Consider the following 24,295-nt stretch of genomic DNA (forward strand, 5'->3'; position numbering starts at 1 on the left):
GTTTTATTCTCATTTCGATTTCACTGGGTTGAAATCAAGTTGGGATTGTTTTTACATAGATCATTACATCCGTTTTGAGTAGTCTCTTATGTTTGCAGGTAGTTTGTTGAAAAGGAAAGGTATTATGTAGAGCAGAGATCTTTTTCCATAAATATTATTGAACCGGGGAATTTGGTATATTATTGGTGACCTGAAATTGTAATGGGCAGGAGGAGCTAGAAGTCTATAGTGGAAATTATTTTTGAAAAATACTATTATTTTGAAGGTGTAAAAATTTCTTGGTGTCAGAGTTTGATAAAAAATTTGTAGGGTTTGAAGGTTTTCGAATATGCTAATTATCATTTATAATCATTATTCCCTTTTCCAGTTTACAAATATTGGAAGGATTCTGGGAGAAAGAAACAATATTATAATAGCACGACTTGAATTATCACAACCGATTATTTATTATCTAATTGTAGAATATGAATATACGGATTGAGTTAACTATAGTGAGGTCCACGTTATAATGGCAGTGGATAAAGATGGAAGAATAGTGATGCCGATTCTCTGCATTAATTAATTATATTTCTACACTGTCAAAAACATAATTGGCATCGTTGTGGACCTAGAAAAGGATAATACCACCGGCTTTGTTGAATGATAGACAAGGATAGCAAAACCAAAGTTGATCAGTGTCATTATAACGTGGACCTCACTATAGCATCCGTTACTACAGCATGATAAATCTCTATTGATGAAATCTCAGTTTTTCCAAAGAGGATAAATATTAGTCTTGAGTTTCTATTTATAATTGTAGTTTGTAGTTTCTATATTTCTATGGTTCATATCACATTTTCAAAGAAATAATTGGTTGGGATAGTAATATATTTCAAGACGTTTTATTCAATAATTTTTATATAACTACCACAAAAGAAGATTCTGCGTAAGGTAAGTTGTAATACAAGTGGTGAAGTGGTGTGCCTGTATACCTCCTCCACAAAATCTGCCTAATATCTTGGATTCAGTTATAATTTCAATTTAAATCAATCATTAGAGGAAAAGCGAGTTGAATGAAAAGTTGCATGCCTCTAGACTCTACTTTCCTTCAACATCCCTTTCATCTTGCCTCTAATTATTCTAATCCAATTGAATCATAAAAGACAAGGCACTTCAAAGACAAGCAACAAGCCTCTGAAATCATCTTTATTTTAATTATTGGATTAAATCATAAGAGGTAAGGTGAGTTATAAGACAAGCAGCAAGCCTCTGAAACCATCTATCCATCAATTTCAATTTATTTAAATCATACCATACAATAAAACAATGTTAATAGAATAAATAATCGTAGAAGTTTTATCTAATCATTCATTATTGATGGAAAAGTTGCACTTCAGAGTCTGGAAGCATGCAACTAATCTGCATTTAGTAAAGGTAATAAAGAACAATACTTCATTGAAGGCAAGTTACATGCGTTGTTGCAAGGCATCACATTTTTGCTTCCTTGCCAGCAGACTGTCATCTTTCAATATTGTAATTTATAAAAATGAGACGCATGAGGGATTTGTCATCTTGAAGCGCTCAACTGAGAAGTTACTTGGCACAAGGTTTAGAACTTCTACTAACTTGAGAGGTGCTAAATATGTAGCATCCTCATTCATATATCTGTAGATTCAAAATATTTGCGGTATTTTGAGTTTGAGTGTGCTATATAGTAGTAGTACCTACATTTCTTGTATCTTCTTCTTCTTATTCTTCCTTCCCTTTCCTCTTTCTTCTTCTTCATCATCATCTTTCTTCTACCATATTTATTATATTAATAGTACCGAGAAAACTGTGGAAGGGGTCTGTGTGTCTTCAAAGAGTAATTTATTTAGTGTTATCTGAAACTTTGTACATTGAGTATTAGCTTTCATTTATGTGTAAAGTTCACTTAGTTCCATTTATAGGGGTAATCAGGTTCCTTTACAAAAATGTTTTGAAGCGGTTGAATTTTCTAACAGGAATAATTATATTATATTATTTTCAGTTTCAAGAATAAAAATAATGAGTGAAGGTTGTAGGGAATTCATTTCTCAGTTGATGAAGTACCAGTTCAGCCTACCTACTCAAGTTTTCAGATTAGGTAGTGAAACCTCAATTCGTGGTTAATTGTTATTATTTCAAATGGAATAATTCAGGTAAGATGTCAGTAGTGAGCTATCATTCATCAATATCTTTATTATAATGTATAGGCTATTCCATATTACTGTAATTCATATCAATGACTGGTAACTGATAACCATGAACTTGAGGCCTATTATATAATGATGAAATTATTTTCTAAATCTTAAAATTATTGTGTGAACAGTAATTAAAACTCACTTTTTACTTGCATCATCTAATTTTATCTCTACTTATTATACTTTTAATGTCGTTCAGCGAGTTTTCCTAGGGATGAGACCTAGTGCAATCGAATTTTTATATCATAAACCTACTATGTTCCAAATTTCGTGAGAATCGTTAGAGCCGTTTTCGAGATCCGTTGGACATAAATAACCAGATATAAATAAATATAAATAACCAAATATAGAAATATAAACAGATATACAGAAATTGCTCACTTAATATAATAGGATAGGATCAAATGACTGGTCACTGACAATCATGAACTTGAGGCCTAATAATTACATTTTTTTTCTAAATCTTGAAATTATTGTGTGAACAGTGATTAAAACTCACTTTTTACTTGCATCTTTTAATTTTATCTTTACTTATCATCTCTTCTCTCCATTCATAAATTAATATAAACTTCTAAAATAAATAATATAATAAATATAAACTTCCATTCATAAATATAAATCATCATGAATATAAACTTCTTATTATCTATCATTCATCCCCTTATCTTATCATCACCTATAGGCTTAAAATAAAATACTCTGAGGAGGAAGTGTTTTTTGTCTAGTATTTCGTCCTGTAGAAAGAATTCCTTTATCAATTGATGAGAAAATGTATGTTGCATAACAATTGAAGAAATTATTAGGTACTTATTTATAATAATTATTACTGAGTAATGGAAGTACAATTGATATACTCGAGGGAGTATTTATAAAAGACTTGCTCAAATATACCTAGGTAGGCTACTAATATTCTAAACTATCTGTGTTATTGTGAAGTTAATATTTTATATATATGGTTGATACCGTATCTTCAATGAGAAAAAAAACTATGTATTGATCAATTGATTAGAAAATCAGTATGATTTCATGGTAATATTTTATCTAATTTATTCATTCACAATGAAGACAACAGGTCAAATAGTCTATGTTCCTATGCTTAAAGAGCTGGATTTTCATACAATAGTGACAGTGAACAGTGAAAATATAATTACCTCTCGTTCAAATTGGACTGTTCTCACTCAGCACGGTCAAGTGAGTATGAATAAAACCATTAAAACTTATTGAAATTATATTTTCACTGTCACTACTGTTGGTTATAGGAATCCAGCTTTATACTCTCCATACCTTTCTAGATGTATCATGATTTGCTCACTTTAGTTATCACTGAGCGTATATACTGTCATAATGATTGATTAAATAGATTTCTTGATTTTACATTTTTGAATATTGCTTTTGTTCTTCTCTCCCGCTTTGCAACATTTTCTGTCACACTTGCTCTGCTGACCACCAGCCCAGCTATCGAAGTTCTCCATCTTCTTCCAATAATCTTTCAGTTCTTTCTCCTTGATAATCTCTCTGATTGAGGGGTAAGCCATCATCATTGTTTTGAGGAAAACTGTCAGATCTTCGGCTCTCTGTCGATTCCCAGAGCCAGTTTTCTCTCGAGCGCGTGAATGATATCTTAATAGTATTCATTCATTCATTCATTTACAAAGGCAACTTTCTACAAGTATTTTAGATGATGAGGATATGAATGATATAATGCAAACTTTTATAATATTACCTAGTGTAGTTTCAATGTTTTGTGTACCTACCTATATAGTTACACTGTTGCAATCAAACTTATTTGTGATACACTTTGTAATTAAAAAAATGTTTCTGGAATTATTCTTTATTCTGTATGAATAAATAAGGAATGAGAAAATAATTGATACATTTCAAGCCTTGACTTTCAATTAGCTATCATGAAAACAAAAATAATTGAGGGAGAGGTCGGAATTCTAATATAGGCCTACCACTAACAATATCAATATTATTGGACAATCCCATTCTGACATCAAATTAACTTCACATTTTCAATTGATGCATCCAGCAATAGAACTTAGCATGCTGTCGATTTCTATTGGCATTGGCAACAACATCGACTAAGAATTTAAATTCTTTTGGCATCATAAACTGAACGTTTATCAGTTTCATTGGAATCTGAATATTTTGACATCTTCATTAGGTCAGGGCCAATAATAAAGTTTTAGTTCTCAGTTTACTCGTGGGCTACTATTGAGTTCTACTGATGTATATTTATAGGCCTATATTCATAATGAGGTCCACGTTATAATGGCAGTATTTTGATTAGCATTGGTGTTGCTATCCTTGTCTATCATTCGACAAAGCTGATAGCGCTACGTTTTTCTAACAACGCAAAAGTGCCAAGTAATTTTTTAACAATGTATAAATATATATAATCAATTCAACAGAATAAAATATCCAATCTCAATTATGAAATATTCTCAATAAATCATTTCTAAATATATTTTCTAGAGGAATAAAATATATTCGATTATTCTAAACAAGAATGATCAGTTGATATGAAATCAAATATAACTGTATCAGCTATCTTCTATACAATACCTTGTATACGTATACAATATACCTAAACAATACCTTTTTTGTTTTTTATGGCAATAAATTTGATTTGATTTGATTATGACAAGGCAGTAGCAAGACAGAGAATCGGCAACGCTGTTTCTCTGTCTTTTTTCACTGCCATTATAACATGAACCCCACTATAGTAAACTGTAAGAAGTGGGCAACTATTATATAATGCTATAGACATATATACTATATTAAATTTATATTCAACAAAATAATGCATATTTGGACTGTAAATTTTTGTTATCTTCATAAAAGTGATTTCATAACCCTTCTAGACTATTTTTATAAAAATTAGAGAGAGAGAGAGAAACAGTTTTGGGGTTATCCTGTTGATTCTCTCCCAACCATTAGTTTGATAATGTGATTGTGGAATGTGATAAATCAATAAATTATTAAATAAACTCTCTCAGCCTATATTCATCTCCAACTATTTTTAAGCAATAGATAATGATTTACAGTTATTGCAAGAAAGAGAGAAAGAGAGTGAGTGAGTGAGTAAGACATATAGTGTGAGAAAGATTAGTTGATTGATTGATTTGTTGCCTTTATTAGGGCGGAGTTAGGACTACAGGTCCTCTCTGCCACACAAGAGAGAAATATATACAGTATAGAGAGAGATAGATAGATGGGCCTACAGTAAGAGATTGATTGATTGATTGATTGAGTACTTTATTTATGTAGATTACAATATATTATACTGGCTTATACACTTATATACAATAGCTTACAATACAGCAAAATTATGGATGAATTTACAAAATATAAATTAAGAAAATAATCATTGAGCTGTATATAATATGCAAAAAAAAACAATTTGTAATAACTATAGATAAAATAGATAATATTGTTATGCATCTACATAAATTTGCGGAGCTTTGGACATATCAATGTTCATTCTTTGGAAAGAATATTCGAAGTATTCTTCCCACTAACTCTCTACCAAATGAGAGAGAGAGGGATGAGTGAGTGAGAAAGAGAGAGTGAGAGTGAGTGAGTGAGAGAGAGTGAGTGTGAGAAAGAGCTAGAGTGAGAGCGAAATGGAGTAAGAGTGTGAGAGAGACAGATGTCCGACCTTGACTCCTACCATACTGTGATGACCTCATCCAATGTAAAATGAAGTGAAGGCTTTGTTTACGATCTTGAAACGACACTGAAATTGAAATGTCTCTTTCAACTGACGTCACAGTTTGCTCATCAACGCCTCGCCTCCCATAATCTTCTCTCAATCACTCTATCTTTATCACTCAATAAAAAAATACTTCCAATTAACGTCACTTTCTTCCAAGTCTTTGTGCCGGTTGCACAAAAGCCGGTTAAATTTTAACCGTGATTAATTCCACGAGAACCAATCAGAGAAGCCGTCTTTCAAAGACGCCTTCTCTGATTGGTTCACGTGGAATTGATCACGGTTATAATTTAACCAGCTGTTGTGCTACCGTGCCTCTATACTTGAATTCAATCTTCTTTTGAAGCGACATCGAGAGTGAAAATAATGTAGCCTATCTTTCTCTTCTTCTTTCAACGTCTTTCCATCAGTTCCCTGCTTCTTTATCGTCTCTTCTTTTCTTCTTCCATCGTGTTTCTCTTAGTTCCCTACTCATTTATCATCTCTTCTTTTTATTTCTTTCCCTTAGAACGTTATCTTATTATTCGTCTTAGTTCTCCGCGCGTTTTTCCCCCACCATTCTCTTATCAGAATCTTCAAACTCTTTTCTTCACAGTTTATCTACCAAAATCATTCCCCTGCCACTCCTGTTGTATAGCGTTGTTTGTTCCCTTTTGAACCCCTTCCTCGCGATTATCTCTGTCTCCTCCCATCATTTTCTTATCACATCATCTCTCTCACACTTCCTTTCTCCCCACTCTCCAACTAAATCGCTCCCATTCCGTTGTTATCAACCGTTCCTATTTTCTCAAAAAAAAACTTCTCACTCTCGTCAGTTCTGTTTTGACACCGTATCTGATAGTTACAACAACCTTTGTTCTTTCTGTGATATATTCGTCGTTGTATCTGTTTCCTACGGCATTCTTTGTTGCTTCTTGTGTAATATTTTCGTCATCACCCTTTTTTTGTAAAATATTCGACGTTATTGTACTGTATAACTAACTGTTATTCATCAGTGTAGTAGGCTACTGCAGAATAATTAGAATAACGAAATTTAAATTATAAGTCAATTAAATTGACTTCAACAATAATTACGAATAATACATTAAAAATTCTAAACGTTTCAAAGGAGATTGAGTGAATTGAGTTGTTGAGAACGTTTAGCGGCAATTAATGACAGTGCATCGCTGATCATCGTCTCTATTGAACACAGTCAATTGTAATTCGATATCGATTAAATCGGGATTAAGAATTAACAGACGTTTGTGCATCCGGGTTTAGGAATTCAAACTGTTTTATAGACTTCGTAGCCTACTTTTTCCCATAAAAATTGAGCGAATTGAGTTGTTGAAAACATTTAGCGGCAATTAATGACAGTCCATCGCTGATCATCGTCTCTATTGAACACGGTCAATTTCAATTCGATATCAATTTAATCGGGATTAAAGACGTTTGTGCATCCCGGTTTTTAAGAGTTCAAACTGTTTTATAGACTTCGTACTTTTTCCAAAAAAAAATTGAGCGAATTGAGTTGATGGAGACATTTAGCGGCAATTAATGACAGTGCATCGTTGTCTCTATTAAACGCGGGTCAATTTTAATCAGAGATCAACAAGTTGACCGAGATAATAATTCAGCAGTTGGTCAACAAGTGGAGTGTTGTGTAGTGCTCTTAACAGGCTGATGTTCGTTTTATAGTTGGATAGGTCAGTATTTATTTCTGTTTTTACTTGTATTTCAAGAGTTGTGTATTTGTAATTCATATTATTTTATATAAGAAAATATAAATCTAAAGGTGCGTACAGATATACGCGCCGCGAACATGAGCGATTCACTTTTAATCAGCTGATTATAACTGTATTTTTACAGGAACGGTAAGATACAGATATAAAAAGCTTGGCATCAGCTGATTGAAAGTGAATTGCTCATGTTCGCAGCGCGTAAATCTGTTCGCACCTTTAGAGTAGCCCTGAAGAGAAAAAAACTATTTTATAAAAGACCCTACCGTACCTGAAGTGGTGATATTCTCACTCGATAGGCCAACAGCATCAATCCTTAATAACTCTACCGTAATACAGGAATCTTAATTTATATTAAACCTCATGCTTTGACTAGTACCTATATTTTATATCTAGACTTTTCTAAATTTTCACAATAATTCTCTCATTATGAAATGTGAATGAAGTGGTATTTAACTTTTACCAAAGAGCAAAAATAGCATGAGAAGATATCCCATGGTATAGGTCGTTCATGTTTCAAATTTCATGCTGATTTCTTGTCAACTCAAGCCTATTCAAACGACTAGCTTACAAGGCTACTGACGACTTCATCTGTCTATTATTACTGTGTGTTGTTGGGGTGAGAATGTAAGAACGGCACAGTATGAGAGACTACCAGCATCACATAGCTTCACCAAAAACAACTACTAGGACTATCGGCTTCAGTTAACAGTGATATTTGGAACACAAATACCCTATACCATGTATTCAAATTGGTTATTATCTTACAACTGATAGCCAACAGCTGATCAGCTGACGTCAGTTAGCAAACAGCTGATTGGCGAACGGGAGAGCGTGGGTTGTGTTGAGTATTGATCCACGGCCACAAGTGGTTGGCAGTTGGGTGATGGGGGTCTCTCTTATCTCCTGCAACACAGAGCTCGATAGCTAACTGGAGGTGACACTCATTGAGGTAGCAGCAACAATTATGTTCCCATTTTCAAGAGAATGTACTCAGCTTATTGCCAACCTAACAAAGTGATAGCATAGTCATAGAATATAACAATCTCAAACAGTATGAGTTTTCTCTAACATAGAGTGAAAAAAAACACCCTTCAATCTTTTGAGGTAATAGTTTTCACTTGTAGTAATCATTATTTGTCTCTAGTAATAGACCTACAGAGTACTTGAATCATAATAGTGTCAACTTTTATAGTGAGTAGTTCATTAAATGCTTTTATGGTTAACAAACAATTCGGCATTGGTGTGGAGCTAGTAAGGATAGAGCTATCTGCTTTGTCTAATGACAAAAAGGATAGCAATCCAATGTTAATCAGGTGCTGACTCTATAACCTAAATCTCACAACATAGTATACAGTAGCCCTATGTGAGGTCCACGTTATAATGGCAGTGTTAGTTTAGCAATGGTATTGCTATCCTCGTCTATCATTCAACAAAGCTGACAGCGCTATCTCTTTCTCGCTTTGCTCTGTTGCCAGATCGTCTTTCAACAATGTAGAATTAATAATTGATTGACAAAATATTTCATCTCAATTATGAAATTATAGAAAAATATAGTTCCTTGCTTAATAAAATATAATTCATTATTTTGAACGAGAATGAACAGTTAATATTACAACAATAAACCTGTATCAGCTACCGTTTATAGAAGACATTGACAAGACAGAGGTTCGGCAACGTTGATCTGCTATCTTTCTCCACTGTCATTATTGACCGAGCAAAGCGAGGTCCAAGATTCAAGTCGACGGTTTGGCATTTCTCTTAATGTTTAAATGTTTGAATGTTTTCATATTGCACATTTACGGCGAAACGCGGTAATAGATTTTCATGAAATTTGACAGGTATGTTCATTTTTAAATTGCGCGTCGAGGTATATACAAGGTTTTTGAAAATTTCTCATTTCAAGGATGATATAAAAGGAAAAAGGAGCCTCCTTTTACGCCAATATTACCGTAAAAATCAGACTACAGAATTATTCATCATAAATCAGCTGTCTAGTGGACTATAATACTACCTGTTCAAAAACATCGAACATCTTGAAAATGTATCTTTCCATTAACGTTATTAGACAGTTGACTATAATACTACCCGTTCAAAAACATCGAACATCTTGAAAATTGTATCTTTCCATCAACGTTGTAGACAGTTGCAGCCAGACATGATAACAGCACTCACACTCACATTCCGGGACGACACGTCACGGTACGATATAGGACAGAAAGCTCTATGTTTATTTAGAATTTTTTCTAGACATTTTTAATTAATAAGTTATTTTAAAAAATATATTTGAAAAAATTATTGATAATTATAAATTAATTTTTGAGAAAACATAACAACAGGTCAATGTAACTCACTGAGCGCGAGGTCTACTGTTCACAGAACTACTAGTAACGTGGACCTCACTATAGTTATCTTTATTATCGTCGTCCTCTTCCTTCAAGGATTAGGCAATTTGCCTGTTCCGACTTCAAACTCACCATCACAGAAAGATGGATCTTTATTATATTAAGCATTATCTTTATCTATGATAGTACCCTATCACTCTTTAGCTAGAGAGAGCTACCTCCAGTAGATATTTAGCTCTATGTTATCTGTGACCTTGACCTTCGGAGCATGGATATTTTTCGGCTCTTATCAAAGTGATCACCGTGTATCTTATCAGTAGAGGCTTACTGTATAACTATTGTGCTACTGATCTTTCTTCCAATCAGTTTAATGAAATGAGTTTCAGGAGACGACGTGCATTGTCAATATCATAACTACTGCAGTACCCTACACGAGGTAGATATTGTTTAACCTCAAATTTTCAATTTAATTTAGTTTTGCGGAGTTTAAATTTTCAAGTTTCGGGTTTTTTCATTTCTCTAAATGATTCTATGATATAGTGAGTAGAGAGATCAGTGAATTTTAGGAGACAATGTTCCAAATTACAAACAGCCGTGTATTTCATTGGTTTACAGATAGGTATTGAATCATATTTGATTCTTTTCGAGCTAGTTATTTGAGTTTTTATTTAAATGTTTTATGATTCATATCTCTTTGTATATTCGTTGATGTTCCAAATCACAAACAGTGTATATCATTGGTTTAGAGATAGGTATTGCATCATTATATTTTGATTCTTTTCGAGCTTGTAATTTGACTGTCCTATAATATTTACCTCTTCCTAAATTTGTCATTTGAATAGACAATGGAGATGAGTGAATTCCAGTAATTTAATGTTTCATAGTTTCAAAATATGTGTTTTTATATCATGATAGCTACTAAGGGAGAGGAACATTTATCATTATTTATTTATTTATTTATTTATTTACGGTATTTATTTATTTATTAATTTTTTATTAATTAATAATTAATAAATTTATTTATTTCATTTATTAGAGCTAAACAATACCATAGTCGGAGAAGAAAAAACAGGCTATTGCCCAAAACTTCTTAAATTCCTAATTTTGTCTTAAATTGTTCAAATATTATGTAGATTATTATTATTATCGAGGAATAATTTATAATCTAGAAGTTTCTGTAGTTTTAATCCGAAATATTTTGAAGTGAGAAGGAGAGTGCGTCCTTGATTTTGAGCTATATTCTCATAGAATGGTTATTAAAATTGAAAATTAAAATTTAAAAATTTTTAAATTTAAATTTTTGATCTATCAACAAAAAATTTAAAATTTGCTAGATCACAGTAGATTCGTAATTCTTTACTTCATATCAGGGGTTACAGGCTTCATTTTTCAATAACATTAGATAATAATATTATTATTGTATGATTATCAATTCAACAAGTCCTAACTTTCAATATTTGAATTGAAAATTGATGGGAATGTCCATGGAATTTCTTTGTTGATAAAGATCAGGCTCAGGCCTATCATGTATTAAATAATAATAATACAGGATTAGAATAATTGTGATGTTATAATCAGCTCTAATTCATTTATGAACAAAATAATTGTTCTACAAATTGGAAAACTATCTGTAGTTTAAATTGTTGAAATATGCTAATTCATCTGTAAATAAACTATTTAATGATTAATTTCATACTATTAATATTATCTGTGATATCCAACTCCAATCAGAACAAACAGAATAGAATTTATTGAATCTTTAGGCTATTATATTACAATAAACACTACTCAATGGAGGAGCATTGCTCAGTAGTATGTGGCATATCATTAAAGTTTCATATAGGTAATTAAATAGAAACAAAGTCTCTAGATGAGAACACAAAATTAAGTCCAGAAGTCGAATTATTCAAACTGAAAATATACCTGTCAACCTTTTTGTGTTGAAAGATATTGAACATCCCAATTTATTTAGTTAGAATTTAAATAATCGTTGATGCGTAAATGATTCATGAAAATTTTAATGAATCATGAAATGTGACAATGCTATCATATCCAGCTCAAATAATTAATTGGCATAAGGTAATCAATTCTGAAAGCACCGTTGTGCATGAACAGTATAGCCTAATCATTTATTTTATTTTTACAATAAAACGTATCATTAGAATTATAATGATGTTAGAAGAATCATATACGTCTGCATAAGGTATTCTTCATTTATTATTATCAAACAAAAATCCCAATTAAATGTTGTGATTCACCCCGAAGACTTCTGCTACTGCAAATATTGACAACAGTTAACAGCTAGAATTCAACTATGTTATTCAACATTATTATTCAACCATATTATTCAACAATATTATTATATCAGCGCTACTATTCAACAATATTATTTGTCAGCTCGGGAGCAAATAACTCAGTAATTTCCAACTTTAGGTATTTATTATTATCAAACAAAAATCCCAATAAAATGTTGTGATTCACCCCGAAGACTTCTGCTACTGCAAATATTGACAACAGTTAACAGCAAGAATTCAACTATGTTATTCAACATTATTATTCAACCATATTATTCAACAATATTATTATATCAGCGCTACTATTCAACAATATTATTTGTCAGCTCGGGAGCAAATAACTCAGTAATTTCCAACTTTAGGTGTTTATTATTATCAAACAAAAATCCCAATAAAATGTTGTGATTCACCCCGAAGACTTCTGCTACTGCAAATATTGACAACAGTTAACAGCTAGAATTCAACTATATGTTATTCAACATTATTATTCAACTATATTATTCAACAATATTATTATATCAGCGCTACTATTCAACAATATTATTTGTCAGCTCGGGAGCGAATAACTCAGTAATTTCCAACTTTAGGTATGCTTTTTCAATGTATTAACTCAAATTTGAATATTTCTCCAATCATAATTCAATATTATCATAGAGAAAACATGGAGTCTCACATCATTTTCTCTGAAAACAAGTTTACTGCCTCTACAATCAATAATCTTTCAAACTGAGAATTAAATTATCAATCATTGGAATTCCAACAAATTAGACCATCAAAGATTGAAATAAATTTTGTAGAACTGATAAAATTTTTCGAAAAGCTTTTGAAACTTACATAATCTGCTTTATCAGCATAGATGTGATATTACCAAAAAAAGGCCGGCAAAGAATTTTAATTACAGAAATGTTTGATTTTTCATCAGTTGAGAAAAGTAAAGAAGTTGCATAATGGGCTACTTTTTTGTTTATCTTCAATATTTTCTGTCATATACGATGAATTCCAATTTTTATTCATTTCTATCTTGATAAAGTTGTGAAATCTCTTATAAAGTGCCTACAACAGTTTAAACAATTCCTAGTCGTTGTTCAGGATCACAAGGTAATTGTAATCATTATTTTAATTAATTTATGATTATTTAATTTTAAATGATGATTGTGATCAAAATAATTTATTTTTTAATAATATATTACACTCATAATAAATGATCACCCGTTGTTCATGATCACTAAAGTATTAATTATTTATTCATATTAAAGATGCGTTTACACCATGTCACGTTATTCTTTATATTTAAATAACGATTAGCCTCCTGCTTGGCATCAGTCGGTAGAGCATGAAATATTTTGATATAATTATAAAAATTAGGTCGTGGTTTTTTAATAGGATACAGTCTCATAGAAATCTTTATAGGCCCAGGTATGAGCTTCCCCTATAATTCTTGTAATTCATTGAAAAATAAATATATATATATATATATGGTACTTATCCTATAGTGTTGAGGAATTAAAATAAATTGCACACCATAAACAATTTGATACATATATTAACAAATATTGTAAAAAATAGATCAAGGCAAAAAATATAAAGAGCGATAAAAATATATAATATAAAAATAGAACAATAATTGAAATCAGTAAAATATCACAGGCTAAACATTATTCCCCGAATTTATAGCACGAAACGTTACCATGTGCTTTTATCTTTAAATCATATGCATCCTTTTGCATGTAGCTGCGATATAAGCTTGCTAATACTTCTTGACTTGGACAATTCTATTAAAAATAGGTTCCTTAAAATCAACTTGATAAATTGGCAACTAATAATCCAAATTTATCTATTAAATTCTCTAGTATCTAATAGATTTCTTTGTAATGAGTACCTATATATTTTATCTCAGGGTGCAAGATTCGGCACCTGATGGAATAAGTAGAGCAATTCATCTAGTGAATCAGAGCTACAACAAACTTTGTAGCAAATTATATTGCAAAAATTAAAGATCATATGAATATGCATTAATAGCCTAGATTTTATACTTCTTTGATTTATTAGAATTTTCTGAAATGTACTGACTCATTATTCCTCTAATAAAATACCTTTAATACTATAATTACTTGCGCAAGTATTTTTTATTAAATTCTTAATTTATAAGAAAACCCTTTCGACGAGCTAGCTTTGATTATTAGGTAAATTCGAAGCACTAAGGGCGCCCATCACTAATTCAATATTTCTCACTCACGTGTCGAAATCTTCTTATGAGCTGCTGATGTCGATCCAACTCCTGGTGGTCCTGGACTATGGTAGCCGGAGTCGTCTCTTCCAAGGGGTTACAAAAATTATTTAGAAATGAAAATGACTTCTGCTTTATAAGAGCATCACAAAAGTCTTATAAGAAATTTAATAATTCAATCTAACTTTAGCTTTTTACAAGTTATAGCAAGGTATTATGCTCTATAATATTTAGGGACCTCTCATGGTGGCATTTGGCAGGTGAGTGATGGTTCTCCTTTCTCAATTTTACAATTCTTATTTCCGACTTTCAAATTTTAAATAAAATTTGAATATCCTAGTCCTCCGCCATTCAAGGTTCAAATAGACCATACTAAAATATTAAATTATTACTTATGTTGTATGTTTAGTAATTTCTTTGCCGTCGGGCCATATCCATAACATAGACTATATAACAATTTTATACAAATTCTAATCATTTATAGAAATATATATAAATATTTTTGAATTGGCATACTATTGCCGCCTATTAACTGCCATTATGTGATTGGTGCATGCAAATTGTTTCAGTATTCATGCGCTTGGTAACCTCCTATTTCCTGGATACATTTAATTATTTTTATTAGGTTTTTTAAGTATGCCCTCTACATGCTAGTTAATTTTCTATATATTACTATTTATTTCATGCATCATAATAGTTAGCCACGTGACCTTTTGTTCTTCCAAATTGCATACCGTTTTGCCGCAATAGATCTCTGCCAAGGGGTTTGGTCAGATTCTACGTTGCATGGCTCGGTCGATCGTTAGGTCGCCGATCACTAAATGTTTATGCCTAACCTCAATCTTCAATATTTTATATAATATTATATATTAGCAAAAAATTATTTCAATTCCTTTTAGGCTATTGTACCGTTTAGCCAGAACAAGCTGATGCTATCTAATCTTTATGTTATCTCTTTGGCGATATTAGCCAGTTACTTTACTCAGACCTATTAGTACTTCAGCTAGGGATTTTTATATCTACCCAAATTTCAAATATGTTACAACCAATGTTAATAACAGAATGTTAATATAACTTTCAATCTTTATAGATTCTATTAGATTGAACAAAACTTATCATACACATGATGAACATAATTATGTGTTTGTCAAGTTCCGTTCAATCTAATAGAATCTTCAAGGATTAAAAGTTATTGACATTTTGTTAATAACTTTGGTGCAAACGCAGCTTTACACTCATAATATCATTTCTAACAGCTCTTCATATAAAATAGAGTATACTTATTGTCATACTAATTGATAGCCTACTTTTGTACGATTTAGAGTATCCTATCCATTCTACTTTTCATTAGTTTCAACCACGGTATATAGGATAAGTATTTCATCTAAATATTTCGGTATTTCATCTGAATGACATGATTTTTAATAATAATAATGGAGTTGTGATTTATTGTTCTCAACCTATTTACTACTAGACGTATTCTTCAATGTTGTTATAATAAATTTTATCATTTTATAATTTACTATATTATATATATTATAATAAATACTTCAGCTCATTTCAATGTGTATTTCATCAGACTTATTCATAAAAATATATCTGTCATTCACTTATTTTTAAAGGGTTACTCGTATTTGGTCTTACATGAAAATCAAAAACCAATACCAAAGTGAACTACCTTTTTCTTAGCATAGGTACATTCTATTTCTCACAACATTCGAATAAATTGAATACAGTACAATCATTACTGTCCGAAATGACAGATGCTATTCATTGAGTGGATTTATGTCATTCATAAAACAACTCCACTTTCATGGGCTACTTTTTAACAAATTAATAGAAATAATATAAAAATATTGTAGTACTCTTCATTTTTAAAAAAATTAAAATAGTTCAACAACTAGTTTCGACCCTAACTAGAGCCTTAATAGACCCAAACTATTTTGAAGTTTTCAAAAATGAAGGGTACTACAAGATTTCTATAAAATATTGTTGTTATTAATTTATGTCATTCAATTTTCTTTCTTTGTATACTGATGACTCACACACATTTCTAAGCTCAGTTCCTTCACTAGCCTCACTCTATAATATTATGAATTTCAAAGTAGAAAATTTGAACACAAGAAAAATCAATAATTAGTTATTTTAGCTTAGTTCCTTCTCTATCCCTAAGTTTACTCTATATTATTGATTTTCAATTAGGAAACTCAAACACAAAAAATTCAATAATTGGTTCTTTCAGCTAAGCCCCTTCTCTAGCTCTACTCTATAATATTATCGATTTCAAAGTAGAAAATTCCACCACAAAAATGTCAATAATTGGTTACGGTATTTCAGCTCAGCCCCTTCTCTATTCCTACTCTATATTATTGATTTCCAAGTACAAAACTCAAACACAAAAATATTCAATACCTGATTCGTATTATTTTAGCTCAGTTCCTTCACTAGCCCTACTATATAATTATGAGCTTTCAAATAGAAATTTCAACCTTCCGGCAGTCGCGCTGTTGTAAAAACTACAACAGTGTCAGTTTTTTTGCAACTATTGATGGGGTGGTGTCAGTGAATGAGTCACCTATGTATTCCAAAACTTTCCCCCATCACTCCACTGAGTGGCAGTATCAACCGAGCAATGGTTCAGTCTTTAGGTGCCATTTAGTCGCCACACTGCATAAGATAGGGAAAGACTGTATACGGGGACTGTAAACGAACCAATAACACAGAATTGATGACTTTGCTTGATGTACCTTATTGGGCTATGAAATGGTAATTATCGAAATGTTCTTAGGCATAAAATGATCCAAGAAGATGGAAAAAGTAATTATACAATCAATTAATATGTTTTGACAGTAAACAGAGTACATAACACTTGGTAAATCGGATGTTGTAAAAAATACAACACGCGACTGCTCGTGTGATTGAGTAGGGCGCGACTACCGGAAGGTTAACAGAAAAATGGACAATAATAATTTATTTTATTTGTTGCAGATCACGATATTTTTCCAAAATGGCGGACGCTAGAAGTGTATGGCCAGTAGCTGATGCAGTGTGTTTCGATGTAGACTCAACAGTCATTCAAGAGGAAGGAATCGATGAGCTAGCTAAGTACTGTGGACATGGGGAGGATATTGCTAATATGTAAGAAACTAATCCGTTTGAAAAATCATTAATAATTAATTTTCTGTGTTAGTTAAAGTGCACTTTGGTACTGTGAAGAGAATTCATTTCAAATTTAATGAAATTAACTGAAATTGTCGCTACTAGAAATTTATCAACCAAAAATTTATCATATTTTTTGAACAGAAACGAGGTTTTTTGCCACAATATTTATCAGCAATATCTAGAGAACTATCAAGAGCATGAAAATATACAACATATAATATTCAATTGGTATAAATGCTGCCTAATTTTAAAACATTCAGTTCACTAGAGACTGATCAATGATTACACCAACATCAATCAAAACTAGAATCACAATTTTTTTAATGGTTATGACTATTATCCAACTTTACTTCTAGAATCAGATCATACAAATACAATTATTTATGATGGTTTTATGGATCTTAATGATATGATTAACAATTACTTGAAGAAATTAGATAGTAGCTTGCCCTATTCTGACACAGAAATTATTCCATTCTCAAGTAATTCCTGAAACTTGTTGTGTAGTATATCTAGGTAATACATTTCTGGTTAAGTTGCTTGTATAATTTGTATTCAATTTATGTAAATATTCTTTTATTAAAAAAATAGAATTATAGTACCCTTTGAAATTTATAAAATAATAGATTAAGAAAACAAATTATATATTACTAGTTTCAGTGTTCACACCATCGTCATCTATTATTTTATCAATTTGAAATGGTACTGTAATTCTATTCTATGAATAAAGGAAAGTAGCCCTGAGTTCATACATTTTAGATAAATTGTATCAGCTTTTTGCTTGTATTTTTCGGGGGAGAAACACTGATGACGTATCCACTGCCACTATAGTCTTCAGTTCTCATAAATTATGATATCATCGATGTTTCTCCGTATTTCATTGTATGTCAATCTATTTATATAAATTATTCTGTGATTATTTTGTGAATGTTTGCAGGACACGATGCGCGATGAGTGGCTCCCTGGACTTCCGACAGAGCCTCGCCATGAGGTTGGACCTGATCAGGCCTTCCATGAGTCAGGTCAGGGATTTTGTCAGGGAGAAACCTGCCAGGTTAACGCCCGGTATCAAGTAAGCATTGAAACATTAATTATTAGCATTAGATGATATCTGATATCATTAAAGTAATTTTTCAAGGAATGGGAATAAACTCAAAAAAGAAATCTGAATAATGATTAGAACAAGTGACTACAAAGTACTAATTAAATATTGAGGCTTCTCCACCTATAATTATTCATCAGATGGATTGTGTTTAATATACTTGAAGAATGAAAAAATGACACAGATGTTGTCAATATCACTTCAATTTAGTTTAACAAAAGGACCATGGTTTAGGGGCTACACCTGCCCCATTCTCAGGATGGTCCTTAAGGTCCTTACTGAGGTCCTTTATGATTTAAGGTCCTCAATGACCATCCTGAGGATGGAGCAGCTGTAGCCCCGAAACCATGGTTCTTTTGTAAAACAAAATTGAGGTGATATTGACAACATCTGTGTCTCATTTTTTCACTATGGAGAAATACCACAATATCTCATAACATACAATCAAATTACTTGAAGAATTGTAAAATGCTTTTTGTGTAGTTGAGAAGTTGATATTGTGGTAATTATTCATATTGAATGAAAAATACTGAAAAATTGTCAAAAAACCACTGATTTATTGATAATTAGAAAGACCGGTTTTGGTTATTACACCATTGTCAATCTCTGATAAACAGAGGTTAACAGAGAGGTTTATCAGAGATTGACAATGGTGTAATAACCGAAACCGGTCTTTCTAATTATCAATAAATCAGTGGTTCTTTGACAATTTCTTAGTATTTTTCATTCAATTGTAAAATGATTGAAAAACTGAATAAGGGTTGGGCCTAATAAAGTGTTAAGACTGTTCCATATTTTATGATTGTGTTAAGGCTATGCACTTAATAAATTCTCAATTTATTTTGTTTTGATATACTCAATTGGTTGGTTATTATTGATTATTGGCTACTATATTTTATGTTGTGGCTCTTGTTTTTCTATTATTTATCAAATATATTATGAAGTAGTTGGAAAAATAAAACGATAAAAATATTGTCAATTGGAGAACAATATTGTAAGCATATAATAGCAATTTCATGATATAAATTGTAAGCTATATTGATGATATAATTACAATGAATTCTTTGGTGAATCAGAGTTATAATATCCAAACATCTATTTTCTTGTATTTCAGCTATTTGTTTGTGTTCCAACATTCATCATCCTTATTGCTCCATTACACGTTGAAATATTTGATTGAAGATCTCAATGGTGGTTTTTTATCAAGATTTTAATAATGTTACAAGGATCAAAAGCTGGGTTTACACCAAAGTTATAAACAAAATATTAATAGCTCTATCCTTGAAGATTTTATTAGATTGAACGAAACTTGACTAACACATGCGTGGTCATCATGTGTATGCTAAGTTATGTTCAATCTAATAGAATCTATAAGGATTAAGTTTTTAACATTTTGTGATTAACTTTGGGGTAAACGCAGCTTTATAGGTACTCAATCAATTTTTTTCAGAGAAGTAGCTACACTTCTATATAATTAATGTATTTTAGTTTACTAATACAATAATAGCATACTATACAAAAGCTAACACAATCAGCTTATAATGATACAATATTTAATCAAAATGCTGTTATTATACAGTAATTCATCAAAATATAAAATTTGATAATTTGACCATAATGTAATGCGCCCCAATAAACATTTGAGATTCATGAGCTACAATCTTATAACAATTATTTCATCCAACAATGTTTATAATTATTTAGACCCTATTGAAATATCTTATGAACGAGAATTGAACTCAACGAATACTTTTTCTCCTTGTTTATCAATCTGTCTCTTCATTAAATCTTTAATCTAACATGTATCTGAATAAACTGATACATGATTCATCATTTTACATGATTAAGTCAATGTTTACATGGATTATTTCATGATGTGTAATTATGAATTTGCATTTTTTAATAAGGATAAATTTTTTTATTTTCAGAAAATTAGTGGAGCACCTCCACAGGAGAGTGGTGGATGTTTATTTAATTTCGGGGGGCTTCAGAGGGATCATTGGACCTGTAGCATTAGAACTCAACATTCCTCTACAGAATATCTACGCCAATAAACTCAAATTCTATTTGACTGGTGAGTCTTTCATCAACTGTTATGAAACAAGCCTCGTAAATAACTATTTCTATGAAATCATCAAACTTATTCACCATTATTTCAATTGAATTATGATTTGTAAGTGAAAGTTTACGTTCTCAAAGTGGAAAATGTAATATGTGGAGTTAAGGCTGTGCAAAGGCTAAAAATAAACTTTCTACTCGTGATATTTTTTCAAGTTCTAGTAAAAAAAAATTCTGGAAATATTTTTAAGATAGTTATCCAATTTACTAAAATAATAACCAAAAATAACTTTTAATTGAGTTATTTTTGGTAAATTGAATAACTTTTCCAAAATGGATATTTTCAGAAAATTTTTGTTTCACTAGATCAACAATACCATGAAGAGTCCATCCTCTAAATCTCATCGATTTATATCGTACTGAATTCGAAATGTTCTGTCCCAAAAATTCAAACTTCAGTCGCTCATATCTCAAAAAGTATTGATCTGAAAAAAAATGTTTTCCTGAGAAAACTTTCTCATTTTGATAGCTTGATGATATACAAATCGAAAAACCTGGAAAAATATCACGATAGTAAGTTTATTTCTAGCCTTTGCACAGCCTCAATATAAGAGCGTGCCTAACTCTTTCTTACAATATTAGGAGAGAGTGGAATTGAAACAAAAGATATTGATTTTGCAGACGAGCCCAATGAGAAGCATTATATTGCAGTAACAAGAATATGTTATACTCTTCATAGATAGTGGAATGTCATATTTATTTATTTATTCCATTGGCATTACAGATCATAATTATAATAAATATAATATGATTGAGAGAAGACAACAGGCATAGCCCAAAACTGTCTTCTCCCAATTTTTTACAAATCAAAAAGTTTCAAAAAAGAATAAGGTTAAGATTTCACTTTCACTTCAAAAAGTCCAATTTCCACTTCAAAACTAATGACTAAACTAAAAATTTTGAATTTTGATATTTGAAAACTGATTAAAAACAAAAATATTTCACTCAAATCTCCACAGATTGGAAATTTTTGAGTAATTTTGCAAAATTTTGAGCCAGAAAAGAAACACAACCCTTCAATCTTAAAACATTGTCGAAAATATTTAATCAACCTTCATCGAAAATTCTAGATTTTCCCGGACTGGAAACTGCATTGAATTGAAATTCGCATAACTGTTGGGAAGTACAAGTATATAGGCCTAAGACCTAACTAATAATCAAAGCTCTACTCTTTCGAATATTATATGAATCTGAATTTTTATGACTTCATCGTTTTTTTGTCATTTTGTGTGTTTTTTTTTAGGTGAATACGCAGGTTTCGACGAGAACGAGCCAACTTCGAAAAGCGGTGGCAAAGGAGAGGTGATCAGAATTCTGAAGAAGAACCACGGCTACTCCAATGTGGTCATGATAGGTGACGGAATGACCGATTTCGAGGCATGTCCACCGGCTGATGCTTTCATTGGTACGTTATTCTTCATACAATATAAATACATCATCAAAATGATAGGGAGAGAAAAAATAATAAGGTAACCTTGTGATATACCTTTCCCAAATTCAGACAAGGTTACACATAATCTGAAATAGGTAGGTTAAGTCTTGTAGTTGTTCACTTCACAACATTTTCAGTCCTTAATTACTTTCACAAAGTAGATTTTTGAATTTAGATGCTTCAAACTCAAACATAGAAGAAATATTTCACATTATTCTCACTAAAATATGAAATATTCACATATTGAAGAAATATTGTTAAATATTCTAACTTCTCAGCTCTTTCTCTTTGGTAGAGAGTTAGTGGAAAGGATATTTTGAATATTCTTTCCAAAGGATGGACATTGATATGTCCAAAGCTCCGCCAATTTATGTAGATGCATAACAATATTATCTTTAGCTATTACCAATTATTGCTTTTTTCATATCATATGCAGTTCATTAATTGATTTCTTAGTCTATATTATGTAAATTCATCTATAATTCTGCTGTATTGTAAGCTATTGTATATAAGTGTAAAAGCCAGTATATATATTGTAATCTACATAAATAAAGTACTCAATCAATCAATCATTCTCTGCTTCTCCTATCCCCTTCTATTTCGCTTTCCTCTTCCTCTTTTACTTGTTCTGTTTTACTAATTTTTCCCACTCTTCTATCTCATTCTCCTTCTCCTCTAAATCTCCTTCCTCTTCTTCTTCTTCTTCTTCTTTTTCTTCTTCTTTTTCTTCTTCTTTTTCTTCTTCTTCTTTTTCATCTACTCCCGTCCTCTTCTTCTTCTTCTTAAACACTTTCTCAGTTCACTGATCTTTTATAATATCAAATATTATTTTTCTTTCTCAAGTTCTCTGCCACTATTCCGCCCACTATTCGCTAATCTAAACAATATCTCGACATCTTTTATAACTCATTCACTGTTCTCTTCTTTATTCTCACTTCTCAACCTTCTTTGCTCTTTCTATTTTCCTTTCTCTCCTTCTTTGCTTGTCATGATGTCTTCTTCTCATCTCCGTCATCTTTCTTGTTCTTTTCCTTTTTCTCCTTCCTTCTTCATCCTCTTTTTCTCCTTCTCCTTTTCTTCGCCTTTTTCTTCCTCTTCTACTTGTTCTGTTTTACTAATTTTTTCCACTCTTCTATCTCATTCTCCTTCTCCCCTAAACCTCCTCCTCCTCCTCCTTCTTCTTCTTCTTCTTCCCCTTCTTCTCATCTTCATCTCTATCTTCCCCTTATTCTCTTCTCCTTCTCCCTCTTATCGTTCTCATCCCTCTTCTCCATCTTCCTCTATCTCCTCATTCTTCTTCTCCTCATTCTACTTCTCCTCCTTCTTATTCTTCTCCTGTCTTCTTCTTCTTCTTCTTCTTCTTCTTCTTCTTCTTCTTCTTCTTCTTCTTCTTCTTTTTTCTCGCTATAGAATCATATTCTATTCCTTCTCCCCTAAACCTCCTTCCTCTTCTTCTTCTTCTTCTTCTTCTTCTTCTTCTTCTTCTTCTTATTCTCTTCTTCTTCTTCTTCTTCTTCTTCTTCTTCTTCTTCTTCTCTTCTTCTTTTTTCTCGCTATAGAATCAAATTCTATTCCTTCTCCCCTAAACCTCCTTCCTCTTCTTCTTCTTCTTCTTTTTTCTCGCTATAGAACCAAATTCTTCCAAACGTTATTTGAGAATTAATCTCATTTTCAGACTGTTATTATATTCAGTAGTATTCTGTAGATAACTTTATTGTTCTATTGGAAAATGAATTCCATTTGAATCTTCCAAATCGACACTTGTTGTAACATCTTCTAATATGACTCTGAATTCTTTTCAATGATAAATTATTCCATTGTTACATGATGACTTTGATAAATAATTATCTAATACTGTTGCAGGATACGGTGGCAATGTAATCAGAGAAGAAGTCAAGAAACGATGTTCCTGGTACGTCACCGATTTCAACGAGCTAGTCAATGCCCTATGATCTCAGCCAGAGGACTTTAATTTAAT

General features: G+C 31.4%; 1 protein-coding gene across 4 annotated transcripts; it reads left to right on the forward strand.

The window, feature by feature from the left end:
* Window positions 1-1,854: 1,854 nt before the first annotated feature.
* LOC111052347 (phosphoserine phosphatase) lies at window positions 1,855-24,295 on the forward strand. Of its 4 annotated transcripts, none has more exons than XM_039436487.1 (6): window positions 1,855-2,159; window positions 17,492-17,641; window positions 18,603-18,737; window positions 20,696-20,841; window positions 22,129-22,290; window positions 24,181-24,295. In XM_039436487.1, the coding sequence occupies exons 2-6, from the start codon at window positions 17,511-17,513 to the stop codon at window positions 24,267-24,269; spliced, it is 663 nt and encodes a 220-aa protein (XP_039292421.1). In that variant the 5' UTR covers window positions 1,855-2,159; window positions 17,492-17,510; the 3' UTR covers window positions 24,270-24,295. The 4 variants fall into 4 exon arrangements, with proteins under 4 accessions (XP_039292421.1, XP_022194688.1, XP_039292420.1 ...); XM_022338996.2 differs by lacking the exon at window positions 1,855-2,159 and adding an exon at window positions 6,757-7,604; XM_039436486.1 differs by lacking the exon at window positions 1,855-2,159 and adding an exon at window positions 10,279-10,418.

Source organism: Nilaparvata lugens, chromosome 10 (assembly GCF_014356525.2).
Source record: "Nilaparvata lugens isolate BPH chromosome 10, ASM1435652v1, whole genome shotgun sequence".
In the NCBI taxonomy this organism is placed as follows: Eukaryota; Metazoa; Arthropoda; class Insecta; order Hemiptera; family Delphacidae; genus Nilaparvata; species Nilaparvata lugens.

What these genes read in the sequence shown, in the direction of transcription:
- LOC111052347 (XM_022338995.2), top strand. Translation starts at nt 10,555, where the DNA reads ATGTTCCAAATTACAAACAGCCGTGTATTTCATTGGTTTACAGATAG. An exon ending in TTTCATTGGTTTACAGATAG is followed by an intron (nt 10,602 to 17,491) that starts GTATTGAATCAT and finishes TATTTGTTGCAG; the next exon opens with ATCACGATATTTTTCCAAAA. An exon ending in ACCGGCTGATGCTTTCATTG is followed by an intron (nt 22,291 to 24,180) that starts GTACGTTATTCT and finishes ATACTGTTGCAG; the next exon opens with GATACGGTGGCAATGTAATC.